General features: G+C 42.0%; 1 protein-coding gene across 1 annotated transcript in view; it reads right to left on the bottom strand.

The window, feature by feature from the left end:
* Nucleotides 1-19807, bottom strand: part of sra1 (steroid receptor RNA activator 1) — a 59953-nt gene extending 40146 nt beyond the window's left edge. The window contains exons 1-3 of the mRNA XM_083649831.1: nucleotides 19710-19807; nucleotides 14627-14740; nucleotides 1262-1348 (exon numbers count right to left, since the gene is read on the bottom strand). Of these exons, the coding sequence (XP_083505957.1) occupies nucleotides 1262-1348; nucleotides 14627-14740; nucleotides 19710-19734 (226 nt within the window). The 5' untranslated portion in view covers nucleotides 19735-19807. The remainder of the gene's footprint in view (nucleotides 1-1261; nucleotides 1349-14626; nucleotides 14741-19709) is intronic.
* Between the last annotated feature and the right edge of the window lie 5294 nt (nucleotides 19808-25101).

Below are 25101 nucleotides of genomic sequence, written 5' to 3'. Positions count from 1 at the left end.
GTCTGTGTTTAACTCATTGAGTGCCATGGACGAGTATGTTCGTCATTTCGTTTAGTAACGTAGAGTGCCAAGGACGAGTATGTTCGTCAATTGCCTTTTTTGACGGTGGGACGTGGATCAAAGCCTTATGTATGTCCTGTACAAATATTGTAGCTATTGAAGCTGTATAACCTATTTTACGGACTCATTAGGTGGCGACAGTGCTCTCCAGATTAGAGAAATGTCCGAAATATAGCCTGAAAAAGCCCCCTGATCAAAGAGAAAGCGCTCATGCTGCAGCCCAGAGCCATGTAGATTGCTCTGGCTGCAACTGACGGTGCCTGGCAACAGCAGTCAATCTGCGCACACAACTGAGCTCCTCTGCCTCTGTCTGTCTGTCTGTCTGCATAGTTTCTTCACACGATTAGCCGCCAGAAAGGCAGCACCCGATGCCGAAGTGCCAACCCTTTCCCTGCAGTCCGGCTTGGCATTTCCTTGTCGCGCTGCCTGGGTGGCGGCGCACAAAAAGCAGTCCGAAAATAGACGCTGGGTGCGTGAGGCTGTGTGTTACTAGTGTGGGGAGGAGTTTGTAGCTGAGGGGGGGAGAGGGGGGTGGGGCACCCAGGGCAGCACACAACTACACCACGTCACTACATCAGAAAATATTAGCTAGAGTCAGTGAATGTGCTTGAAATGCTGCATTTCACAAAAGGCTGAATATCTCAGCTTCTAGATAGAAATGCCTGTATTTGCTTTTTTTGACCTATCTTCTCCGGCTGATAACTAAAGAACGGAAAATGGTATCAATAAACTTTTTTTTGCTGATGATACAATAGAGTCTTCTTGTTCTTTTTGCGTGTTCGGTGTTTACATAGTAATATCACACAATATTCTGTGGGCCTCGAGAAATCACTGAAAACGCTCTGAAACTCTGGCACTGGGAGCGTCCGTTCTCCAAAAGTCGCTGGCACTCAATGAGTTAACAAAGGTTTATGATACTTAGATCTTTGTGTTCAGCAAGAAAATCTTCAAAAATGAAATAAATGTGATCGGCAGAAACCAGAAAATGCTTCAAAAATCATAAAGTGGTGTTCATTTGAGATTATCTCACTGATTATCTCACTGAACAAAACCTCTTTTTTCATTAACTTTTGTTAACCACAGACCTTATTCCAGGGATGTAGCCAAAACCCCATTAAAAAACCAATTGACCTTGAGACAAGCGATCCCATGCTAACGCATTTCCAGGTTTTAGGACTCTAGTCATCCTCTGCTCTCTTACCTCGGTGCAGAGTGGGCGGGGGTGGTCCACATGGGGGCGGAGCCAGAGGGCTGGAAGAGGGAGGGGCAGGGGGCGGGGTTCCCGGACCTGGGGACCAATCAGGGACAAGATGATTAATCACTGTATTCACCTTATCATTTGCCCATATCAGGAGGCTTCTGTTTTAGACCCGGAAGTAGATTACTCCTACCTTTATCATTTTTAGACTTGCCAAAAAGCAATTTTCAAGCAAAAACAAACAAATCGTTATAAAGTTTTAATATTTTTTCGGATGAGAACGTAACATCCAAATAATTACGTGACCAGTTTATCAGAATAACGCCTATTTGGAAATTTCTAACGAGCAGTGTCGAGCACTGGCTGTGTGCCGGTCGGACTAGCTAGTAGGGGTGGGAGAAAAAATCGATTCACCTAAGTATCGCGATTTTTAATGTCACGATTTTTTGAATCGATCTTTTATTCCAGAATCGATAATTGCAACAAAAAATTTTTTGGGTGCCCGCAGTCAGGCCACTCACTGAACAGCAGGCCAGGCGCCGCCTACTGGTTTATTAGTGGTTTTATTACTTTATTAGTTTAGTTAGTCTGAAGTAATAATTACACTTCAGGGTTAAAGTGGGTGCATCTCATTGTAAAATTGGACTTGGCCCAAATTGGGCTTCAAACGGCCCAAATTGGGCTTCAAACGGCCCAAATCTGGCTTCAAACGACCCAAATTGGGCTTTAAATGGCCCAAATCTGGCTTCAAACGACCCAAATTGGGCTTCAAACGACCCAAATTGGGCTTCAAATGGCCCAAATCTGGCTTCAAACGACCCAAATTGGAATGAATTATGATCCCAGTCCGCCCCTGTTTTTAACTATATCGCCCAGCCCTACTCATGATATAATATACAGTCTCTAGTGTATGATTCAACTTTTCCCATGTTCTAATCTAGTGTAAAAAAGCAAACAAACTGAAAAAATAAAATAAAAAAATAAAAAAAATCGCAATAAATCGTAATATCCAATCGCAATAATCGTAGAATCGCAATACTTAAGAATCGCAATATATATCGAATCGGCACCCAAGTATCGTGATAGTATCGAATCGGGAGATAAGTGAATCCGCACAGCCCTACTAGCTAGAATCTGTCAACCCAGCTGGCAGTGACAAAACACTGTCGACGTAACTAACGTTATGCTGACCACCCGGTCGGCATGGCCATCGGGTCCTCGCAGCACTATGAGCATGTAACTGAAGTATGCCACACTCGCTGCAGTGTAGCTGCTGAATGTTTCCAAACTTCATTCATACTTTCCAGTTTATCGATGTTTACAATGCAACCGGCCGGCCGGCATGCTGAACAGGAAGAAGAAATACAATTGCAGACAAGCAGCACACAGAGAGAGCTCTTGACACTCCAGCCTGTTTTAACTTCATTTTCTACAGTTTTAAATCTTACTAGTTTTTAATCTCAGTGTGCTACTCAACATTATCTGACAGTCTTTGTGGAAATTCAACCAAAAGTGTTGGATGGTGTTTGTTACATTTGATATCTGGTGGATTCACCAAACCCCGGCCTACTGCCTCTGCTGTGGCCCCAGCAGCCTAGCCATCACCCGGCTAGCCCAGCTTCCACCAAGCTATGGCCCAGCTACCCACAGGCTACAGCCTAGCCACCTCTAGGCTACAGCCTAGCTACCACCAGGTCTCAGCCCAGCTACCACCAAGCTACAGCCTAGCTTTCCACCAGGCCACAGCCCAGCTGAACAACACCAACTGGGAGGATTGCATGACCTGGATGAGGATGCATGATCACTTGCCGAAGCAATATCATCGCAGCAGGCCCGGTTATACGGGCCTCTGCCGGTAAGTGATCGATCCCTGCCTGAATTCCTGTCTAGCCCTAGCACTGTCCTGCTATTGCACATCATTAATATTACTCTACTGTACACACACACACACACACACACACACACACACACACACACACACACACACACACACACACACACACACACACACGCAATGCCTTCACTCTCTCCACCCTGCTGCCTGGACTGCCACCAAAAAGATGCAAGGATATCCCAGCTGGAGGAGAGAATCTCCGTGCTCCACCAGCTCAAAGCTGAGGAGGAGTTCCTGGTAGAGACCGCAGCCGATATGACGTCATATGCGCGTTTAATATCTTATCGTTAACGGCTTTAATGTCGCCGATAGGACCGATAACAGAAAATGTACATATACCTTCAAAATTAGCTTTTTTCAAGGTTAATGCTTACTTTGTCCAGCAGAGTGCGCCACGAGGTCACAGGGCAGCTGCACTTCTATTGTTTCCCCAGGTTAGGTGCGCACTGCCACATGTACACCCCATGATCAAGCCAGCAGCTACGCTAAGCTAACCATACTTAACGTTAGTAGTAGTTTGTTTCTCCCATCTCAGAAAACAACACGTGCAGTGCTAATTAAACCACCACGGTTAAGGTCCTTGCACACAGAGTCCATTTTTTCGTCCGAAATTGACGCACGAAAAAAATAAAAATACGACCTCATTTGTGTCAATCATCATTGACACACCGAGTCCGACAATTACGTCCGTCATTTAAGTTTTCGGACGAGGTTCGATTTTCTGCGTTTTTCCGCATCCATGAAAAGCGTTTTGAGAGTTGTTTGACCACACAGAGCCGCCGTAGTGTTGCTATTCACAATGAAAAATGGCGTCTGAGAAGCTAATTCACTTCGTCTCCCAGCACAAAGCACTTTATGATAAAGCCAAGGAAGTAAGGAGTACAGAGATGCGGAATTAAAAGACAGAATGTGGCGGGTGATTGCAGACCAGCTTGGAATGCGGGACGGTAGGTATTGATTGCAAAACAATTGATGTATGGAAGATTAGACAGGCGTGCTTGTGCGCTAGGCAGCTAAGCTAATAATTTGCATTGTTTTGTATAGTTGAGAGTGATGTGGCGTAACCTGCGAGACACCTATGTCCGCCGCAAGAGAGAGGAACGGGGGAAAAGTGGACAGGCGGCTAAACAAGAAATCGAAGTGGAAATACATGGAAGTAATGTCCTTTGTGGCGTCTTCCACCACCAAGAGAAGGTAACCTAATTGCACAACAGCAATGATGAATAGTTTAGCAGAGTGCAATCGAATACCCGCCCGCACAGTATAATTATTTAAAACAGATACCATGTTACTTTCATTCAACAGGACAGATAGCAATATTCGGGAGGATGACGATGACGACGAGGAGGAGGATGAAGATGAAATGGATGAGACCATGGACAGCACACAGACAGAGAGGGAGAATGGCAGTGTGGAGACAGAGCATCATCGACATGAGGCAGAGAGGAAGGACAGTTCAGCCGCATCAGCTAGCCGAGGTGCAAAAAAAAAAAAGAAGCGGACAGAGAGTGAAGACAGCCTGGAGAGATACATGCAGTGGAAAGAAGCAAGAGACGAAACGAGTGAGAGGGAGCGAGAGATGGATCGACAGCAGCGTGAGGCTTCGCAGGAGCTGCAGACAGATGAGGTGTCCACCTTCCTCTCCAGCTTGGCCCCCAGCATGAGGAGGCTTCCCCCAGAGAAACTATCCTATGTCAAAATGAATTTTTACACTGTATTCTTCAGGTTCTGCTCTTCTGACCAGTTTTTTGTATTTATGAATGCAGAATAAACAGGGAACGTTCATTGGTCTTTTGTTCTTTTATTTCATGTAAACATCATTCATTATTTATAACATGTATTTAACTACAGTAGACTAGCCTATATGTGGCAGAACGATCTTTATAGGCTACTACAGCTATTTAGTCAATGTCACATTTTAACTATTTGTCAGCAAAAACATGCTGTAAAAATAGGCCAGATCATTTTAACAAAGCCACAAGAACATATATAATCATCATTATATATATATATATATATATATATATAATCATTATTTATAAATTAAATCAATAAACAAAGTTATTAATTATTATTATAATGTTTATTATTATTATTTATAAATTAATTAATTACAATTAATATATTATAATTATAACAATAATTATATAGCTATTATATAATATACAGCTCTGTAAAAAATTAAGAGACCACTGCAGAATTATCAGTTTATCTGGTTTTACTAGGTATGTGTTTGAGTAAAATGAACAATTTTGTTTTATTCTATAAACTACTGCGAACATAACATGTTCATATTCATTTTTAAACAACACAATACTAATGTTTTAACTTAGGAGGACCTCACACATCAATATTTGGTGGATAACCCAGATTTTTAATCACAGCTTTAATGCGTTTTGGCAGGCCCAGACCGAATTAATTAATTAATTAACGAACAGTGAGGCCTGCCTCGCTCCCTTTGCACTGTGCTCCAAGCACAGACGCAGTGCATAGATAATTATTTTGAAATAAACACCAACAAAAATTTATTTAGTTTGTATATTTAGTTTGTATATTTAGTTTGCTAAAAATATGTTAGGTCTTTCAAAAATGATTAAATCGATATTTTTTCAATAGCTACATTTTGACTGGGCCGGTAAATATTCCGCGGTGCTGAAATTGAGCAGAGACACATCACTTTGGTTGAAATAGTCTGCTTTTCGTGGTGAATTGAACTTTCGGCCCTATAGGCTATTTTTTCTCTCCATTCTAGCAATCAACAGAATGGACTAATCGTTCTATGATTTTGCATAGACCTATGTTGTGTGTTTGTGTGTGTGTGTGTGTGTGTGTGTGTGAGAGAGAGAGAGAGGGAGGGAGAGAGCGTGTGTCACCTCACACACTGCCAGCCGCTGTTCTGGATCAATAGGATCGCGGTAGTTGGTGGTATATTTTTTAATGTGTGGTTCCAGTATTGCTAACAGCACATCAAACTGGTCCACTGACATCCTGAAATATAGCCTACATTTTGACCTGTAGCTACTGCGAATTTTCGCAACGAATATTGGATAATTCGCATCGGACTCCGTGTGCAAGGTATCTGTGCGTGACTTCTTTTTTCCGGATGACGTATTCAAAAACGGAGCGAACAATTCGGACTCCGTGTGCAAGGTATCTGTGCGTGACGTTTTTTTCCGGATGACGGATTAAAAAAACGCAGCGAACAATTCGGACTCTGTGTGCAAGGTCCTTTAGTGTATAATATCTTATTGACTGCAGTGCTGACAATCGTTATATCTTGACTGTGTGTGGACTGGCAGTATTGAAGCAGTTCTTGAGAAGATAGTTAAATGTGGTGCGCAGTGCATGTAAACAATGATCCAGCCGGCCCCTAAGCTACATAACGTAACGTAGTATTTTGCGAGCTCAGAAAACAATGCAGTGCAAATTAAACCACCATGGTTAGTGTATTATATTCTTGACTGCAGTGCTGACAATAGTTATATCTTGACTGTGGACTGGCAGTTTTATGACTGTTTGTTTCATTATATAAACAGCGAAGTTTTGGTAAACAACATGCCATGTTTTTGATAATACATGAAATAACATTTCTCATTGGAATTTAATTAAAATATTATAGCCTCGAGTAGAGAATATAGGAGAATGTAATGTATTAATAATGTTACATTTAAGTAGGCTACTACTGTACATGTCAGAGGGACATATTTTCTAGCCTACATTTCTACTCCACTGACATTCTGCATTGCAACTACTTTTTTGCATGGAATATATAAACACTGAGCAGTTAATGACTTATCTCAAAATAATTAAATGTTGTTCTTTCCTTTATCACTTATTTACAGATGGCTGACAAAAGGCCAAGGAGTAAGATCTGGGAGTACTGCCAATGATGTAGTGGCCTGCAATACCTGCGCAGCAGAGATAAGCCAGGGATCTAGCAAATCCTGCGACAAGAACACAAGCAACATGTGGTACCACCTGAAAGTGTTTCACCAGGAGATCCATGCTGAAGCTGAGGCACTCCGAGCAGCTGAATCAGCTTTACAAAAAAATAAGCATGCAGCAACAATGCAGCAGAACACACTAACACAGATGTTTGACAGATTAACTAAATGGGCCCCTGCAGATCCAAGATCAAAGAAGGTGGACAAGTTGGTGATGGAGATGATTGCGACAGATCTACAGCCATACGCCATCATTGGAGGTGTTGGTTTTCGAAGGCTTCTAGCTGCCCTAGAGCCCAGGTACACCATAAAAAGTGAGAAGTTCTACCGCACAGAGAAGCTGCTTGAAGTCCATCGTCAAGTAGTGGAAACAATCCAAAAGCTTCTCTCTGTTGAAAATGCTGGAGCAGACTTAGCATTCACAACAGACTGCTGGTCAGGGACCACTGAGGCACTGATGAGTTTGACCGCTCATTATATTGACAAAGAGTGGAAAAGAGTACAGATCGTACTTAATGTGAAGGCGATGTCAGGATCCCACACCGGCGAGTACATAGGTGAGCTGTTTTTGCAGATGCTGGAGCAGTGGGACATTGACAGCAAGCGCGTACTGCTGGTACTACGTGACAGCGGGGCCAACGTGGTGAAAGCGATGAGGGTGGTGGAGATGCCGGGCCTCAGCTGTAGCGCCCACACGCTCCAACTTGTAGTGCAGGATGCCCTTAAATCACAGAGGGCGGTAGTGGATCTCATTGCCCGGCTGAAGAGGTGTGCCACCCACTTCGGTCACTCAATCTGTGCCAAACAGAAACTGTGAAACAATCCAGGCGGAGGTTGGCGCCCCTGGTCATTCCATCCTTCAGGCAACACCAACAAGATGGAATTCGACCTTACACACGATGCTGGAAAGCTTGAACAGGAGATTTGCAGCCATGGAGGAAAGAAGAGAAGTGGTTTTGGCCTGCATATTTGATCCACGCTACAAGGAGCGCCCTCTGTCTTACACAACATTAAGTACAGCCAAAATCTGGCTCCGGAAGAGGCAGAAAAACTCAGAAGACGCACCGCAGAAAGCCGCTCCACTGAAGCAAGCCACAGCACCGCGAGCCGCTCCACTCGAGCAAGCAGCAGCACTGCATCCACCAGCACCGCGAGCCGCTCCACTCGAGCAAGCAGCAGCACTGCATCCACCAGCACCGCAGCAAGCCCCTCCACTCGAGCAAGCAGCAGCACTGCATCCACCAGCACCGCAGCAAGCGGTTCATTTATTTTCATTTATTATTTATTATTTATTGAAATGTCAGAAACTGAACAGTGCACAGTAGGCCTAATGGTGTTAATATTTAGCCATTTAATTTATTATTTGAAAAATTGAAATGTCAGCACTGTCAGTTGGTTACAGTATTTTTATGTATGAGGCGAGCCAGGTTTCCTCATGAGTCTCATTTTATTTTTTATTCCCTTTGTAAGTTCAAGAACAAGAAATTGTGACTGTGATGCCAATGTGTTGGTGTGTTCTGTTCTCACTCAGCAGTCAATAAAGTAATTTGTTTAAGAAAGCAGCCATCTGTAACTTACTGTACCAGTTTGCATAGTCATATGCTCATATCGGTGCAAAATCTGTACACAATCCACATAGAAAAAGGTATATTTTCATTCCAGCTCAAAAATTCACTATATCGGTTTCCTTATCGGCTATCGGTGATTTTCCTGCCTCTAGTATCGTTATCGGTATCGGTTTGAAAAAACCATATCGGTCGGTCTCTAGTTCCTGGACTCCTTGCTCAGAGTGTGCGTCCCGGTCCATCTCTCCACCTGTTGCCCAGCTGGACTCTGACTCGGAGGTCACCGTGGACCGCCTCATCATCACTGGCTGTGATGACTTCAACAACGAGACAACGCTCTCTTCGCTAGGAGCAGCCTCCCTAGCGGATCACCAGGTCCCCAAGGGTGACAGGTCGATGGTTCCGATCTGCTCCACGCCTGCCCTGACCGAGGTCCTGTGGCCATCTGTTGGACATGGAGGCAAACCCATCTCTCGCCTCCCTCCTCAGGAAGCCCTGCAGCTCTCCACCTCAAACAGGTTTTCGGCCCTAACGTCACAGGATCCTGGGTCGCCCCGCACCCCCCATGCCCAGGCTCCCTCCTCTCCACTCTCCCCCAAAACAATCACTCCTCATCCGGCCCGCTACTTTTATGTTCACCCCCGCCCCCTCGGGCCGCTCGACATCTCACTTGTCGCCCACAAAACCGGTTCACCCCACCGAATCCCCTCCTCCACCTCAGCCCCCCCTCCCACCAAAGCATCCTGTTGCTTTCTCACCCGGTCCAGTTCTAATCCCCAAGTTTCTCACCCCGCCCACAGTCTCCAGTTCACATCCATCCCCACTGCCTCCTCTGTTCCCTCCAACTGTATGCCTTATCGGCGATTCCATCATTAAAAATCTTCGCTTTGTAAACGTCATCATTCACTGCTTCCCTGGTGCAACGACAACAGATATTACCGACAAACTCATACTTGCTTCACTCCCTCCATCCGTTAAGAAAATTATCTTGCATGTAGGCTGCAATGACACCAGTCGCCACCAGTCCGAGCAAACAAAAGTCAACTTCATCCGTCTTTTCAACTTGCTCACCGCCAGCGGTAAATCCATATTTGTTTCCGGTCCAATTCCCACATTCCGTCATGGCGACGAGCGATTCAGCAAAATGCCTTCAGTACTGAGGTGTCTGCGTTCACTACACCGGGCTTCTACTTTTGGCCGAGCCGGTTCCGACCACATTGCTTTTGGTTTATTAAATGCCCGTTCGATCGCAAATAAATCATTCATACTTAATGATTATTTTGTGAGCAAAAACTTGGACTTTATGCTCATCTCAGAGACATGGCAAAAAGCAGAAGAATTTGCTGCATTGCATCGTCATATTGTTTTGCCAGCGTGTGTTGTGCAGGCGATTAGAGCCATGTACCCTTCACCTGATGGACAATACCGTGGCTTCCAGCAAACAATCCATGACATAGAAGAACTATTTGAACTCTTAGAATTAGCTAGGCATACATTTTTCATTTTCTGTAGGCTACATCTTGGATAATACCATGCCTTCCAGCAAACAATCCATGACACAGAAGGGCATTCATTTTTTATTTTTTGTAGGCTACATCTTGGACAATGCCCATTAAAACAACTCTGAACTTTGAACTACGCTTTTTGAACATCCATTTTTCATTTTACATAGTGTTTACATATTGTCAGAAGTTCTATTAAAATTTCAAATATATGTTGCTTGTAGTTTGGTTATTTGCCACTTTAAACAGTCATGCCGGTATGGGGTTGTAAAAGCTGCAGCCAATAGGTTGATATTTACATTAGATGCAGTAGATTCTTTGAGGTCTTTGAGCAGTTATTGCTGGCATCTATTCATTCTGCACCTGCATCAATACTTACTACTGTGTTAACCAAAGAAACACAAATGTTTTACTGTTGTAAAAACAAAGTATAAACACATGGGATGCAGAGCTGTTGATTTTCACACCAACCTATAAAATGTCTTCATTTATGCCAGTAGAAATCACACATCAATTTGTAATAGAAGTCCTACTGCATGTTACAATCCCCAAAATACTTCATTTTCTAAGACAGTGGTTCTCAAACTTTTCATGTCAAGGACCCCTAAACTGACCCAAATTAGACCATTGACCCCCATTTGATAGGATTATGTCCCAGAGCCCCCATCTGATAAGATTTTTGCTTTAGATGTTTTATTACAGAAAGTGTATGAAACCCATGACCAAAATACTCCTACATTCTGTCATTGTGTTACTTATTGTGTGTTATTAGAGTGGATTTTCTTTGATTTCTCTGGCTAGGAACCACCAATTTCAACGGATTCCAACTCCATAGGTGTGTTACATTTAATAGATCTTATTCACACCGGAAAAGCCATCCTTTTTCGTATTATAATTACTGTATGTGTGCAACTATCCTGATCCTGAGCTGCTTGAAGTGAATTTCCCCATTGTGGGATTAATAAATTAATATCTATCTATCTATCTATCTATCTATCTATCTATCTATCTACGGTATCTATCTATCTATCTATCTATCTATCACAGGAGCAGGAGCTGAGGGAGGACGTGCTGAGGCTGCACCTGCAGCTACACCTGCAAAGAAGCAGAAGACAACACCGGGCAGCTTTTGTTTTAAATCCCACACCAGCACATCAGGTATCACAGAGCAGCAGGCCATTAAAGCTGAACTAAATACCTACCTGCAAACGCCTGACGTGGACAGTGAGACAAATCCCCTGGCATGGTGGAAGGTCCATGCCTCGTCCTTTCCCAGAGTGAGCTGCCTGGCAAAACGCTACCTTTGCATACCTGCCACCAGTTCTCCATCAGAGCGTGTTTTCAGCACAGGTGGCAACATTGTAACTTGCCATAGGGCCACTTTAAAGCCAGCCAATGTTGACAGGTTATTGATTGATTGATTGATTGATTGATTGATTGCCTTTATTAATCCCACAGTGGGGAAATTTACTCGTTAATTTAGTCTTAATAGTCTTTCTGGCAAGAAACTTGCAGTGAAGTCGCCAAGAATATGCAGTATTCAAAGAATACAGTATCACTAGCAGCAGCATAATCATCCTCTCAGTTAGTGCTCAACATTTAAAGCCCCATTCAGTAACTTTTCCAAGCGCCCTCTGCGTGCATTACTATCGATAACGATATCGCCGTTCAAAGTCAACAAAACACAGCGCCAGAAAGCTCTATGTACATGTTGTGACATCGGGTACTCACCACGTGATGAAATAATAATCCATAGTTCTGTGAAACATCATTTTCGTAGCAAATCCGAATCGAGTTACTTCCTTGCTTTCAGGCAGACAGCGCTTACGCTGTACAGCGCATGCGCGCATGCTTTTCTTTTCTCTTTTTCTTGCTACGGGACGTGGCAGACAAACTGCTTAGTCCCAGTGCTGGCCAATGGAGGGCGGTGTGGGATAAATAAAGACGAGGGTCTCCCTGTTACAAGTCAATCTACCATGTCCAGTGAATAAAAAGCTGATATATTACAGTAAAAAATGTCAAAAATCTTACTGATTGGGGCTTTAAGTTACTTTATTTCATTTTCTTTAATCAATGTTCAGTTCTGATACTATCTCTAAAATGTATGAAACAAGACACTTTGATGTGAAGTTTGTCATTTGTGCAATATTCAAAGAATACAGTAGCATAATCATCTTCAACATTTCATTTCTTTAATCAATGGTATGCTACCTCTAAAATGTTTGAGATGTTTGAAACAAGGTATGTACTTGATTCAAAGAATACTGTGCGACTTTTTATTTTTGTTTTATTTGATTTAATCAGTTCTGTTCAGTATACTACCTCTAACATGTTTGAGATATGTTTGATACAAGGCACTTGATGTGCATTGTTCAAAGAATACACACTACTTAAAAATTTAAGTTTTTATTTGATTTGATTTACTCAATATACAATATTCAAAGAATACAGTATTCAAAGAATAGACAGTATCCACCTTATTTTTGAATGGCCCACTGTAAAATCATTATGGGTGCAAGGTCCGGTTCAGAACGTGACTGATCGTTGCAGCTCGTCTGTTTTTGGAAGAGGTTTGTTGTGTTTCCCGTATTGCTAATGCTGTTTCGTCACGCTGGGAAAAAAGTTGCTTGTCACAATAAATAACACTCGTTTGACTACTTATTTGAGGGAATGTAATGTCATCTATCACATCTGCTATTTCTGTTGCTCTTTGAACTCAGGATATTTATCTGCAAGATTTTTGGCCAAGCTGGTCGTGATTTGCTCCGTTCGCCTGCAGCTTTTACAGATGGGCTATGTTGTGTCCGTGTCAGCAACGTACCGGTGGAAGGGGGCTGGAAGGATTACACTGGAAGAAGCACCCATATTTCATGTAAGGCAGTGATCCTCACTATTTCTTCGATGAGAGCCGCACTGGCAGGACAAAGTCAATAGGAGAGCCACTTTTACTGCAAAACACCAAAAGCCACCCCAAAGTCAGGCCCAGGCAACCAAGCACATCTGCCCTACCATTTTTTTGTGTTTTATATATACCATATATATAAAATATATATATATATACCAGTTTCCCCTAGAAAATATTTCAGGCCTGGAGGGATTTCGAAACGTACCCCGACCGCAACGGTGGGGTCCGTCGCTGCCGACGCTAAAGTTTTAGCTAACCTGTTCACATCTATGTTCGCAATGGCATCCCAAGTATCATCATACTATTATAGATGCGATGTGAACAATTGTATTATGGGATGTGCGTTTCCCAGGCAACGACACACATTGACACGTTTTGGAACAGCGCTGCACGCTGGCACAATACTCCTAAAAGCAAAATGCTTATTGTTTTGAATGATTTGGCACCTTCTATTACTGTCAACACCAGTATTGTTGTATTGTAATAATATGCTATAAAGGTTTATTGAAAATTTGGGGAGAGCAGGGAATTTTTTGCAATTTCTTAGAGCCGCCAGCGTCTCGCGAGCCGCGCAATGAGGAACTAGGATGTAAGGCATCATGGCAGCTAGATAGAAATAAGGTGGATAGTAAGTTTACTACCTCAAAAATGTTTGAAACATTTCTGTTGAATGTTTTGTCGTCAACTGTTCATTCTGACAATAAATATATAAACCATAAATAACCTTCTGTTTTCTTTGGGGTCTGATCTTAAAGTTAGTGCTGATCGTAAAACTGTAAATTGAACATTATAAATAAGTAATAAATATATATTGTGATAAATATCGAGATCGATCAATATAAGAAACCATATCATGATACAATTTTGGCCTTATCGCCCAGCCCTATGCTCCACATCTAACATTATGTAATAAAAGTGGATTTGTCAATGACAACATTTCACCGTGCAACCATAAGGTTGTTTGTGTGTTCGTGATGTGCACAGCGCACTGAGTGAATTGTTTTGAAGTGAAGAATATAAACAGGACACTAGTCACCACCACTCACCTGGCTAAGATGGGTGTCCAAAACAGTAGAAAAGGAGTCTTTAAAATCCATGCTAAATCCATACGATCCCCGGGTTGAATGTATTTCTCTAAAGTTGCTCTGCCTGAGCTGTAGCCTACAACAAACTGAGAAACGCGGTTCAAGTTTTAATCTTAGAGGGCCATAACTTCATACTGACGATGAACATGTGGTCACGTGAATATGACACCATATATCTTGCTGACGGTTCATTTAATAAACAGACAACATTCGTTCTTCTTTTTCTCCTTTTTATTTAGTTATTGGTGGTTGGCAAACCAGCTTAGAGGTGCATTATCGGCACCAAGTGGCCTGGAGTGGCACTACAGTGCATTTATCCCTAAGCTGGGAAGCACTTCTCAAAGTGCGACACCTAGTGGTAAAATTCAGTATACCGGTTTGATGCGATTTGAAGAATAATATCGAACCGGTTTTACATTTTTTACACCGACCCATGCCTAGCAGGCAGACAGACAGTCAGTCAGTGAGCTCACCTGAGGAGTCTGGAGGAGCGGCTCTCCTGGTGAGGAGGCTCTTCCTCGGCCCGCGGCCTGTCTGGAGGCCATAGGAGAACTGAGGGGGGTCGTTCCAACCACGCTCTTGGTTACCTAGGCAACAGACAGACAGGCAGACAGACAGTTAAAGTCAAGCTGAAATGAAAAATTACTTTTTTTTCTATTTTAGATCACATCCCTGGTTATTCAGTGCACACAGCGGGTTGTATTTTTAGTTCTATTTTTTAATTGTCAGTAAATTATATAGAGTATTGCAATATATCACAATATGTACAAAAGCAGAGAAAGGAGCGCGTCTTTGGTAGGCCGAGGCCCCGAGTACTTGCGCCCATCCCTAACACACACACACACACACACACACACACTCACACTCCATCTCTCTTTCCTTCTCTCTCTCTCTCTTCGTTAACGGAGAGAGATCTCCTCCGAGCAGGTCTCGTCCGAGAAAAAGAGAGGAGACCTGCTGCAGACGGGACACGCCCACACAGTCCGCGGGAGAAAATACACTCTAAAATCTAATTGATTCTCATGACTTTTGCCATGACTGTCAAACCTAAATTTATATACTTTGCGACGTTCATCATCGTTCAAATTTGGCTGGTGGCTTATTAACATAGGTGGCTGTGATGAACTCAAAATGCTAAATAATAAAAAAATATTTCTGGTTTCCAGGGACTTTAAATTCAAATACATGTAATTCTTGTGTTAAAATGAGCTGAATTAGTAAATGCACATTGACCCTGTTTTATTATCACCCTGATCAATTCTCTGTAGGCTACATACGTGCACTGCCAAGAGTAGCGGCAGCATTACAAACCAAAACCATAGATAAAGACTATAATAAAAACATAAAGACACAGTGGCGTCTTCTTTCATGCAAGCGTAACTGCTGTCTGTCTGACCCACTGAGTTTGACCACAGACTGTAGAAACAGATGCAGGATAGCCAAGCGAATGTGTTTGGATGAACGTTTGACGCTAGGCCAATCAGAGGCAGAGAGAGGCAGGTTATGCCTTCGCCATAATCCGGAAAGAAATATCGCTAACGGGGCTACCAGATAAGCATGATGATTTTTTTTAACAAAGTATACAAACAAACTAGGCACAGGCACATCATACATCACAATATAACAATCAGAACCAGCAGTAAAGCATTCAAACAAAGACAAAAAGACGACTGTTAAGAAAATAAAATAAAATAAATAACTACAAAGGATATAAAACCAAAAAGATTTAAATAAAAAGGGGTATCTCAGATTAACTCAAGCCTTTCCAGCAAGGACAGAAACTTCAGAGCTTTCTTGTCCTTCATGACTTTCAGAGACTTACTCAGAAGCTTAAGCTCATTCTTCCAGTGGCACAAGTTGGGTTTAGTTTTAAATTATCTACACTTATGTATAAAATACTTTCCTAGTAGCAAAACAATATTCAACATAAAATCCAAGTCTCTGTTTTCTAAAAAAAATACCAAATTTGACCGATTTCCACGACAGGGGTATCTCAATCTCCTTGGACTGTAACCACCTCTGCATATCTCTCCAGAAGGTCTGAACTAAATTACATTGGAAAAATAGATGTTCCAAAGTTTCTATTTCATTTTCACAAAAGACACAATTATTTAGCTCCAGATTAACACGTTCACTGCCAACGACGTGTTAACACGTTTTCAGAATCCAGCTGTTGACTGCCAACGACGTGTTAACACGTCGTCAGAATCGATTTTTTTTTTTGACGGTGGGATGTGCATCTAACCCTTTTACATCTCTTATATAAGTATTGGACGTGTACAACGTGTACAACCCATTCCACCGACCCACTAAGTGGCGACAAGGAAGGAGGAAGGCAAGCAAAAAGCAGTGTGACGAAGCCATTCTCATGAAAATGGATTGGCGAAAACGCTTTCGTTTTCGCGCTGATTGCTGGCAGTGCGGGATTGCAAATTTGCATAATATATTACGGATGGAACACACTTTGAAACACGCAGCATAAATATGACCAGAATCGCAAAAGCTTTATCAAAGCTCTCAACCAAAACTCCAAGAAGCGAGCGAGTCCAACCAGGGCCGTAGCCAGGGTTCTGAAATAGGGGAGGTCCAGCAAGGGGAGGCGGATTCGGCGGCGCCCGCCGAAAAAAAATTGAGTATTTTTTTCCCCCTTTTTAAGCCATATTTAGAGTAATATATCATTTTAAATCAACATTAGGATTATACTGTTGTGATGTCATTATTCAGTATATTCTCTTTCATGTCACCACCTGCTCAGCTCTCCTGTCAACATAATTGTAACTAACAAACACAAACTGTTTTAGCCAAATTCATATCAAAATGACACCTACAAACACAGGTACACAACCCAAGCCGTACACAACACACAAAGTTACTTAGACAGACTAGACACTTACTTTCTTGGTTGTTGCTAAAAAATCTGTCAGTGTGTGTCACTCACTGTCTGTCATTCACTCGCTCACTGTCTCGCAGCTCGCTCACCTTCAATTATCTCGCCAGGCAGACAGACCATGGATGTATTAAAAGAACTGGATAGGGGACCTGCCACGCCCACCCATGCATTCGGACGGAGGTAGCTCATTGGCGCATGAAGCCATCATGGGGGCTTTTTCTTCCTGGTTTTACTTCCTGACTATGCAGCCCAAGGCGAAGTGCGCATGTGTGCCATGACGTGTTCCATGACGTCTCCCACCCCTCCCACCCATGGATTGTATTACAAGAAGAAAATACCCCCGTATACGGCTCTTAGTGGCTTCTGAAGAAAAAATGCCCCATAAAAAATTTGTTGATAATTAAAAGAGTCGTTTTATACTTTGAGTGACACCCGGAAAAAATTCCCCTGGGTTTAACAGCTGCCGGAGTCCCCATGCAAGTGGATGGGAATTTTCCTTTCTGGGCTGCATGGCGTCATGTGACTTGCAATACAGAGCTTCGCCAGCATGTTCAAATGGCTTCAAAGCCCAGCGCTATTCCTGGGGGCTTGAGACAGACAGTCATCACTCACCACCATGCTGCTGCTCTCTCAGAATCAAGTTACGGGGTTGCCTGACCTGCCTTTCGTTTCAAAATAAAAGCGATCCCGTGTTTTTCATGCTTTTCCTGTTTTCCATGCAGATTGTTTTATTTTTTTACAATCTTCGTTCTCAGGACACTCTACAATTTTCTGTTCCCAAAGTCCGAACTGAATTGGGGAAGAAAGCTTTTAGGTTCTCTGCACCCACCGCATGGAACAGTCTGCAGTCTGATCTTAAACTTAATAGCTTAGTAACCTTAAATGGTTTTAAGGCTATGGTAAAATCTCTTGAGAACAGGCTGTCTGTATGCAAATGTTTTATTTGATCATTTTAATGTTTTTCAATTGTATGTGTTTATGTGTTTGTTTGTTGTAACTTTGTGTTGCTGCGGTTTCTTGGCCAGGTCTCTCTTGTAAAAGAGATCTTTGATCTCAATGGGACAAACCTGGTTAAATAAAGGCTAAAAAAAAAAAAAAAAAAAAAAAAAATCTCTGAAATATTAAAAAAATCTCTGAAATATTAGGCCCTGAGTCCAACCAGACTTCCTCAAAGAGCGGCCGCGCAGACAGGCTCACAGCCGCACAGCAGCAGCAAAGCAGTGAGACTGGTGACAAGCTTGTGGTGCAGCAGGCCATTTTGCCTTGCAAAATAGCACCAAATTGGAAACAGCCATAAAAGGCTTTTAGAATGGGATTTTCAACCCATTCTTTTTTGTTTCTTTTTCGCTCTAATTTAGAGTAATTTAATTTCTATTCAGAAATTTATTTGAGAGGTCGAGAGTATGAGAAAGTGCATTTGCACAGGTAGGAAAGTGCTTGTGACACGGCGCTGCAGCCAAGAAGAACGCCCACGGAGGGAGGAGTTGGAAGCAGAGGGAAGTTTCCTGCTGTTATGGAGGAAATTACTGTTCAAAACTATTGTTTAGGTCTTACTGATGCCAAAAATTAATGGTTAAAGTGACTGTTCTATCGAATTTCACAAAAAGCCGTTTATCTCTGAATATTTTTTCTGACGCTGAAACCATGCTGTATTCAACTGCTAATGCTTACATAACTACTAACTCTACAAACTAACTCTTTTAGACAGAGAAAGCACACATTCTATTAGTTCTTTTTAGATGATTGGTGTTCACGAAGTCCTAACAGAAAAGAATCCTCGGCTCTTGTAAAATGAGCCTAGAATCCTCAAAAAAAAAACTGGCAGAACCTACCTACAGCATTGAAAAAAGGCTGGCAGTCAATGTGTTAAATTTCAGTCGCAATAATTTGTTTGCAGGATAAATCTGATTTAATGAAATATATAGGCTGTGTATATATATATATGTGTGTGTGTGTGTGTGTGTGTAGCCTATATATATATATATATATATCTAATATATATATATATATATATATTATATATATCTAATATATATATATTATATATATAAATATATATAAATATAAATAAATAAATAAATAAATAAATATATATATATATATATATATATATATATATATATATATATATATATATACTAGAGAGAGAGAGAGAGAGAGGGAGAGAGAGAGGGAGAGGGAGAGAGGGAGAGGTTCTTCTGGTAAATTCGGCATTATAGTCGAGCCACCACATAACGCCTACTTCTACATCAAATCTCTATTTACTGGGTCGGTTTAACTTACTGTGCTCACTAACGCCCTCCACTTGTAGGGTCATTGGAGAAACCAAAGGCAAGCCAGCTCTAAAGTTAACAGTCAACTTTAAATGTTGGACATGTTTGCTGCTTGTGGGGAGTCACTTATGCCGAACTTCCCAGAACATTAGAATGGCCAACGTTAGGAAAATGTGGCAGCCGTGTTTTCTGCAGAGGAACAGGGCAGCACAGAGACACATCTCTGAATGGACTTTGCTCTGAACTCTGTCAACACGACAGACAAGGAGCAAAGCAGCCAAGCTAACAGCTACTAGTTAACGTTAGACACAGACAGTAACGAGCTAACGTTAGCAGCTAATTTAGCCTTACAGACAAACACATTCTTCAGCTCAGGCCGTCAGATATTCTCACCTGGTTTAATGAACATGTCCTCCATGTTGGCCTAAAAAATATCGCTTACGGTGAGGAAGCTGCAGCTAAGCTAACGGCTAACCACTGTTGTTTTCTTCCGGTACACTGGCCAATGTGAGAATGTGACGTCACGTAGATCTTCTTCTTCTTCTTCTTCTTTGAGTTTTATGGCGGTTGGCAAACATATGTATGTGCATTACCGCCACCTACTGGAGTTTGATATCCTCTTCATAGTGCAATCTAACCATGGATGTATTAAAAGAAGAATCTAACCAATCTCGATGATTGCGCTCTTGAATCTGATTATCATCAAAGAACTTTTATGGAAAGAAATGACAGCTCCATATTGCAACATCAGCGCTCAGCAGCCTCCGCCATTTTTTATTTTTGGAAGCGTGACAGCGCCAAAAGAACCTCGCACAGGCTCGCAGTGGTCAGCTGCGGTAGCGCTGGCCCCTATAATCAGCCTCTCTAAACAGTAACTCAACGGGAGAACACTGTAAACTTTGGGGATTCACATCTTTTCCGGGCGTACTGCAAATCTTGATTGAAGTGGTGTAGTGCAGGGATGTTAAACAACAACCATATTGTGGAAACTAAGCAACATTTTTCGTTTTCTTTGTTTAGTTTTTTCAAGATAAATACCTAATGAAAAGGACCCGAGGTTCAACTCCCGTTGAGTTACTGTTTAGAGAGGCTGATTATAGGGGCCAGCGCTACCGCAGCTGACCACTGCGAGGCGCATTCTGTTTCCAAAAATGGCCGGAATGTCGTCTCTTTCCTTCCACGCTCTTTGATGCAGTCAATGCGCTTCTTCTTCTTCTTCTTCTTCTTCTTCTTCTTCTTCTTCTTCTTCTTCTTCTTCTTCTTCTTCTTCTTCTTCTTCTTCTTCTTCTTCTTCTTCTTCTTCTTCTTCTTCTTCTTCTTCTTCTTCTTCTTCTTCTTCTTCTTCTTCTTCTTCTTCTTCTTCTTCTTCTTCTTCTTCTTCTTCTTCTTCCATTGAGTTTTATGGCGGTTGGCAAAGAGATTTGGTGCATTACCGCCACCTACTGAATTTCATATTGCTTCAATAAAGTGCAACTATTTACAATGATCTTCACAATGCATTAGCTAAAGCGGATACACGGCTAACAGCAGAAAACACGCACGCACGCCCCACACACACACACACACACACACACACACACACACACACACACACACACACACACACACACACACACACACACTGGCTGGCTGCTTCACCGCCTGGTACGGGAACTGTACCACCATGGACCGCAGGGCGCTACGGAGGGTGAGGCGCGCGGCCCAGCACGTAACAGGAGACGAGTTGCCAGAACTGCACGAACTGTATAACCAGCGGTGCCTCAGGAGGTCCCTGAAGATCATCAAAGACACAAACCATCCCCACAACAGCCTGTTCTCCCGGCTACCCTCAGGGAGGAGATACAGGGTTCCAAAAACACGCACAAATCGCTTGAGGAACAGTTTCTTCCCGCAGGCCACGAGACTCCTAAATATGCACAAATAGTGCAGTAGTCGTACCGCAGTACCGTACTGCAGCTGCTACTATTACGAATGCCTAACGTTTAATTGTAAATTTAAGTGTATGTTTAATAAGGTGCCTAACGTTTAATTGTAAATTTAAGTGTATGTTTAATAAGGTACATGCTATTTGCACATGTATGTATAAAACGTCGAATTTGGAATGTCTGAACACGTCTAACGTATGCACATGACATGTGCACCTATGTGCAATGAATATGCCACTGTCGTATAAGCCACCGACTTGTCTTATTGCTTATAAGATGCCTATTTCTTATTGCCTTATTGCTGTCTTATTGCTTATTGATGCCTATTTCTTATTGCCTATTACTTATTGCTGTTGCCTATTTGTACTATGTCGTAAACGGAGTCCACTGCACAAGAATTTCACACGTGGTACTTGTACCATGGAGTGACAATAAAAATCTTGAATCTTGAATCTTGAATCTTGAATCTTGAACACACTTGGGGGGGGGGGGGGGGGGGGTTCAGTGAGGTATACCCAGGGACAATGGATGAGAGAGAGGGGGAGGGGGGTAGAGAGATATATTGTCCCCTCTATGCGAGTGATTATCAAGCTCTTTCATATTAAGGACCCCCAATAGACCCTTCTCACGGGGGCCATGTTGTGTCGAAAATGCAGGGTAAACACAGGTGCAAGCAACACACTAATGAGGGTTTCCAACTTCCATGATTGGAAGTTGGAAACCCTCATTAGTGTTTTGACCCCTATTTGACAAGATTTTGCCTCTCAGACCTAAATCTGAGAATATTTCTAGATGTGATTTTTTGTCACAGTACCATGACTAAACATCAAACCAGTCATTCTACATTCTCTAACTGTGTTAACTTCATGTAAATGGAATGATAGGCCTAATGAAATAATAACCATTCATCAATGTGCTGGGGACCTAGCCTGGGTAAACCCATCCCCCACGTGACCTGCCCTCAGACCTGTTCTCAGTCACTATGGTCTGGTCCCCCGCCTGTGCTAAACGATTTCCTGCGGTTGTTGGGCCCCCCCCGATAGACCGCTCCATTACGCAACCGTCATCCAACCAGCTTTGTGCACAGAGCACATGCGCAGTGCAGCAGATGGCGTCATCGCTCTGCGACCTTTGTTGTTAGCAAGCGAGCTAACTACACTTTCATTCACTAGGCTACTGCTAGCGACGACAATAGCAGTGCGATGGCTACCACCAATGTGAACGATTTTTGCAGGTTGTGTAAGAAAAACCTTCGTTCTAAAGGCAAGTTGGGCAGCTGCAAACCACTCGAGAAGGGGGTATTTCTACGCCTGGAGAGGGTTGGTGTGAACGTGGGGGATGGGTTTACCCAGGCTACTGGGGACCCGCAGGAAGCCAAAACTACATATCCACTACAATAAAATAAACTACACCACTGCATACATACATACATACATATGTATGTAGTGGTGTAGTAGTAAAATCTAGGGGTGGCGTCACAATTTTCTTTTAGGGCACAAGGTCACATGCCAGGGCACAAAGGCAATTCCTCTATTGACATTGTGAAGAGTGATTTTTCTGAAATGTGTGTTCCCACATGCTATGTCCTGCTGGTGTTTATGTACAGTGTACATAAACACAGGACAGCACAACAAAGCACAAAAACCTCCACATAAACATTCAAATCCCCCTCACCACAGAGTTCCCACATGTTTATGGATAACATTTCAAAACTTTTCCATGACTTTTCAAGGAACAATAATATAATTTCCATGTAATGTGAGGCGGTGACTCTGAATGAATACCAGAAATGATTACCTCAGACAAATAGGACACAGCTGCTCTTTATATGGGTTTTTTAGTACTTTAGTTTCACTGCATCTGTTATGGAATGGAATTCATCCGCTATATAATATATATAACAGCTAATTTAAACCAAATTGAATGAAGCCAAGAGTCCAGGAAGTGTCTTATAAAAGTGTATTTAATAAAGCCATATTCTTAATCTCCTCTAATCATTATTAGAGGAGGACTGCACGTATCTCAGTATACATACATAGATTACATGAGGTTACACAATGCAGTGAACATCTCACATTTGACATATTGCTTTATACTGTAAGGCAGGAAAAGAGGAGGGGGAGGGGGGATGAACTTGGAAATGTGTGTGTATGTGTTTATGGAACATGATGCACTTGTAGGAGCCATTTAGCATGTTTAGTTGTATTGTTATATTTTGTATTTATGGTTCAATTATAGTATTTTCCATCTAATTCAGTTCATATTTTTATAGATATCATATTATTTGGCCACTAGATGGTAGCATATTTATGGTTGGTAATATATGACACAACACTGGTGGTCACATGATGTCAGTCAGGTGGTGTTTTTAATGAGCACAGGTGATTCATTCATAATGTTTGTTTGGAGCATAGGTGGCGGGAGCTATACGGTTCTTACCGTACACGCATAAGCAAAAGAAAATCCATTCACGCAGCTATCAGTCAACCCGGATCACTTCACTTTTGTATTTTCATCAAGGTAAACTAACCAACATCTCTTTTTTCTGTAAACCATCAAACCCTGCAATAAATGGGAACCTTCACCCAAAGATATTCAACTGTTTGGACAATCAATCAATAACCTGTTTTTTATGGACATTGGATACGCGTCAAGACCGCTCCTTTCTAACCTATGCATGTGACTGGAACACTTTTAATTGAACAGATACTGTAGTCACTGTTCCAAGGCTTGAGCATAGGGGATAAATCTCAATGCCACGACAGATATGCTGTCTGTTGTAGTGTCTGTCTATATGAGTCTGTCCTTATGACATAACTATAACTTGTACCAATTCATGTGTATGCAATTATAGCTTATTGATTATTAAATGCCAATGGAACTTTAACTTTCCACATCAGCATCATAGAAGCTATTGAACTAAATTTTCCATAAAAATAATAATGAAAAATACAAGAAGCACTAAAATTGACACATATTAGAGCTACGTTATGTCAACAGCTACAGAGAATACATTTGCAGTTATGTTACTTTACGTGGAAGGTTATCCACGCCTCCACGGGGAAGATTACAATTACAATTTCATTACACGCAACAAAATGTCATGACTTTTCCTAAACTTTTGTGGATTTGACTAGTTCTATGAATTTTCCAGGCCTGGAAAACAAGATTTTGAAATCCCATGAGGTTCCCAGGTTTTCCATGGCCATGGGAACCCTCAATTAAATTGTTTATCTCCTGTGTGGACTATCATGTGTCTCTTCAAGTCTCTTTTACAACCAAAAACTTTACCACAGACTGAGCAATTAAATTGTTTATCTCCTGTGTGGACTATCATGTGTGTCTTCAGGTTTCGTTTATGACCAAAAGCTTTACCACAGACTGAGCAATTAAATTGTTTCTCACCTGTGTGGACTATCGTGTGTCTCTTCAAGTCTCCTTTTTGGCAAAAACCTTTACCACAGACTGAGCAAATAAATTGTTTATCTCCTGTGTGGACTATCATGTGTCTCTCCAGGTTTCCTTTATGACCAAAACCTTTACCACAGACTGAGCAATTCAATTGTTTATCTCCTGTGTGGACTATCATGTGTGTCTTCAGGTTTCGTTGATGACCAAAAGCTTTACCACAGACTGAGCAATTAAATTGTTTATCTCCTGTGTGGACTATCATGTGTGTCTTCAGGTTTCGTTTATGACCAAAAGCTTTACCACAGACTGAGCAATTAAATTGTTTCTCACCTGTGTGGACTATCGTGTGTCTCTTCAAGTCTCCTTTTTGGCAAAAACCTTTACCACAGACTGAGCAAATAAATTGTTTATCTCCTGTGTGGACTATCATGTGTCTCTCCAGGTTTCCT

This window comes from Poromitra crassiceps, assembly GCF_964638095.1.
Source record: "Poromitra crassiceps genome assembly, chromosome: 1".
Lineage (NCBI taxonomy): Eukaryota > Metazoa > Chordata > Actinopteri > Beryciformes > Melamphaidae > Poromitra > Poromitra crassiceps.
Note: the sequence above shows the minus strand (reverse complement) of the source record. Positions and strands in the feature narration are given on the sequence as shown.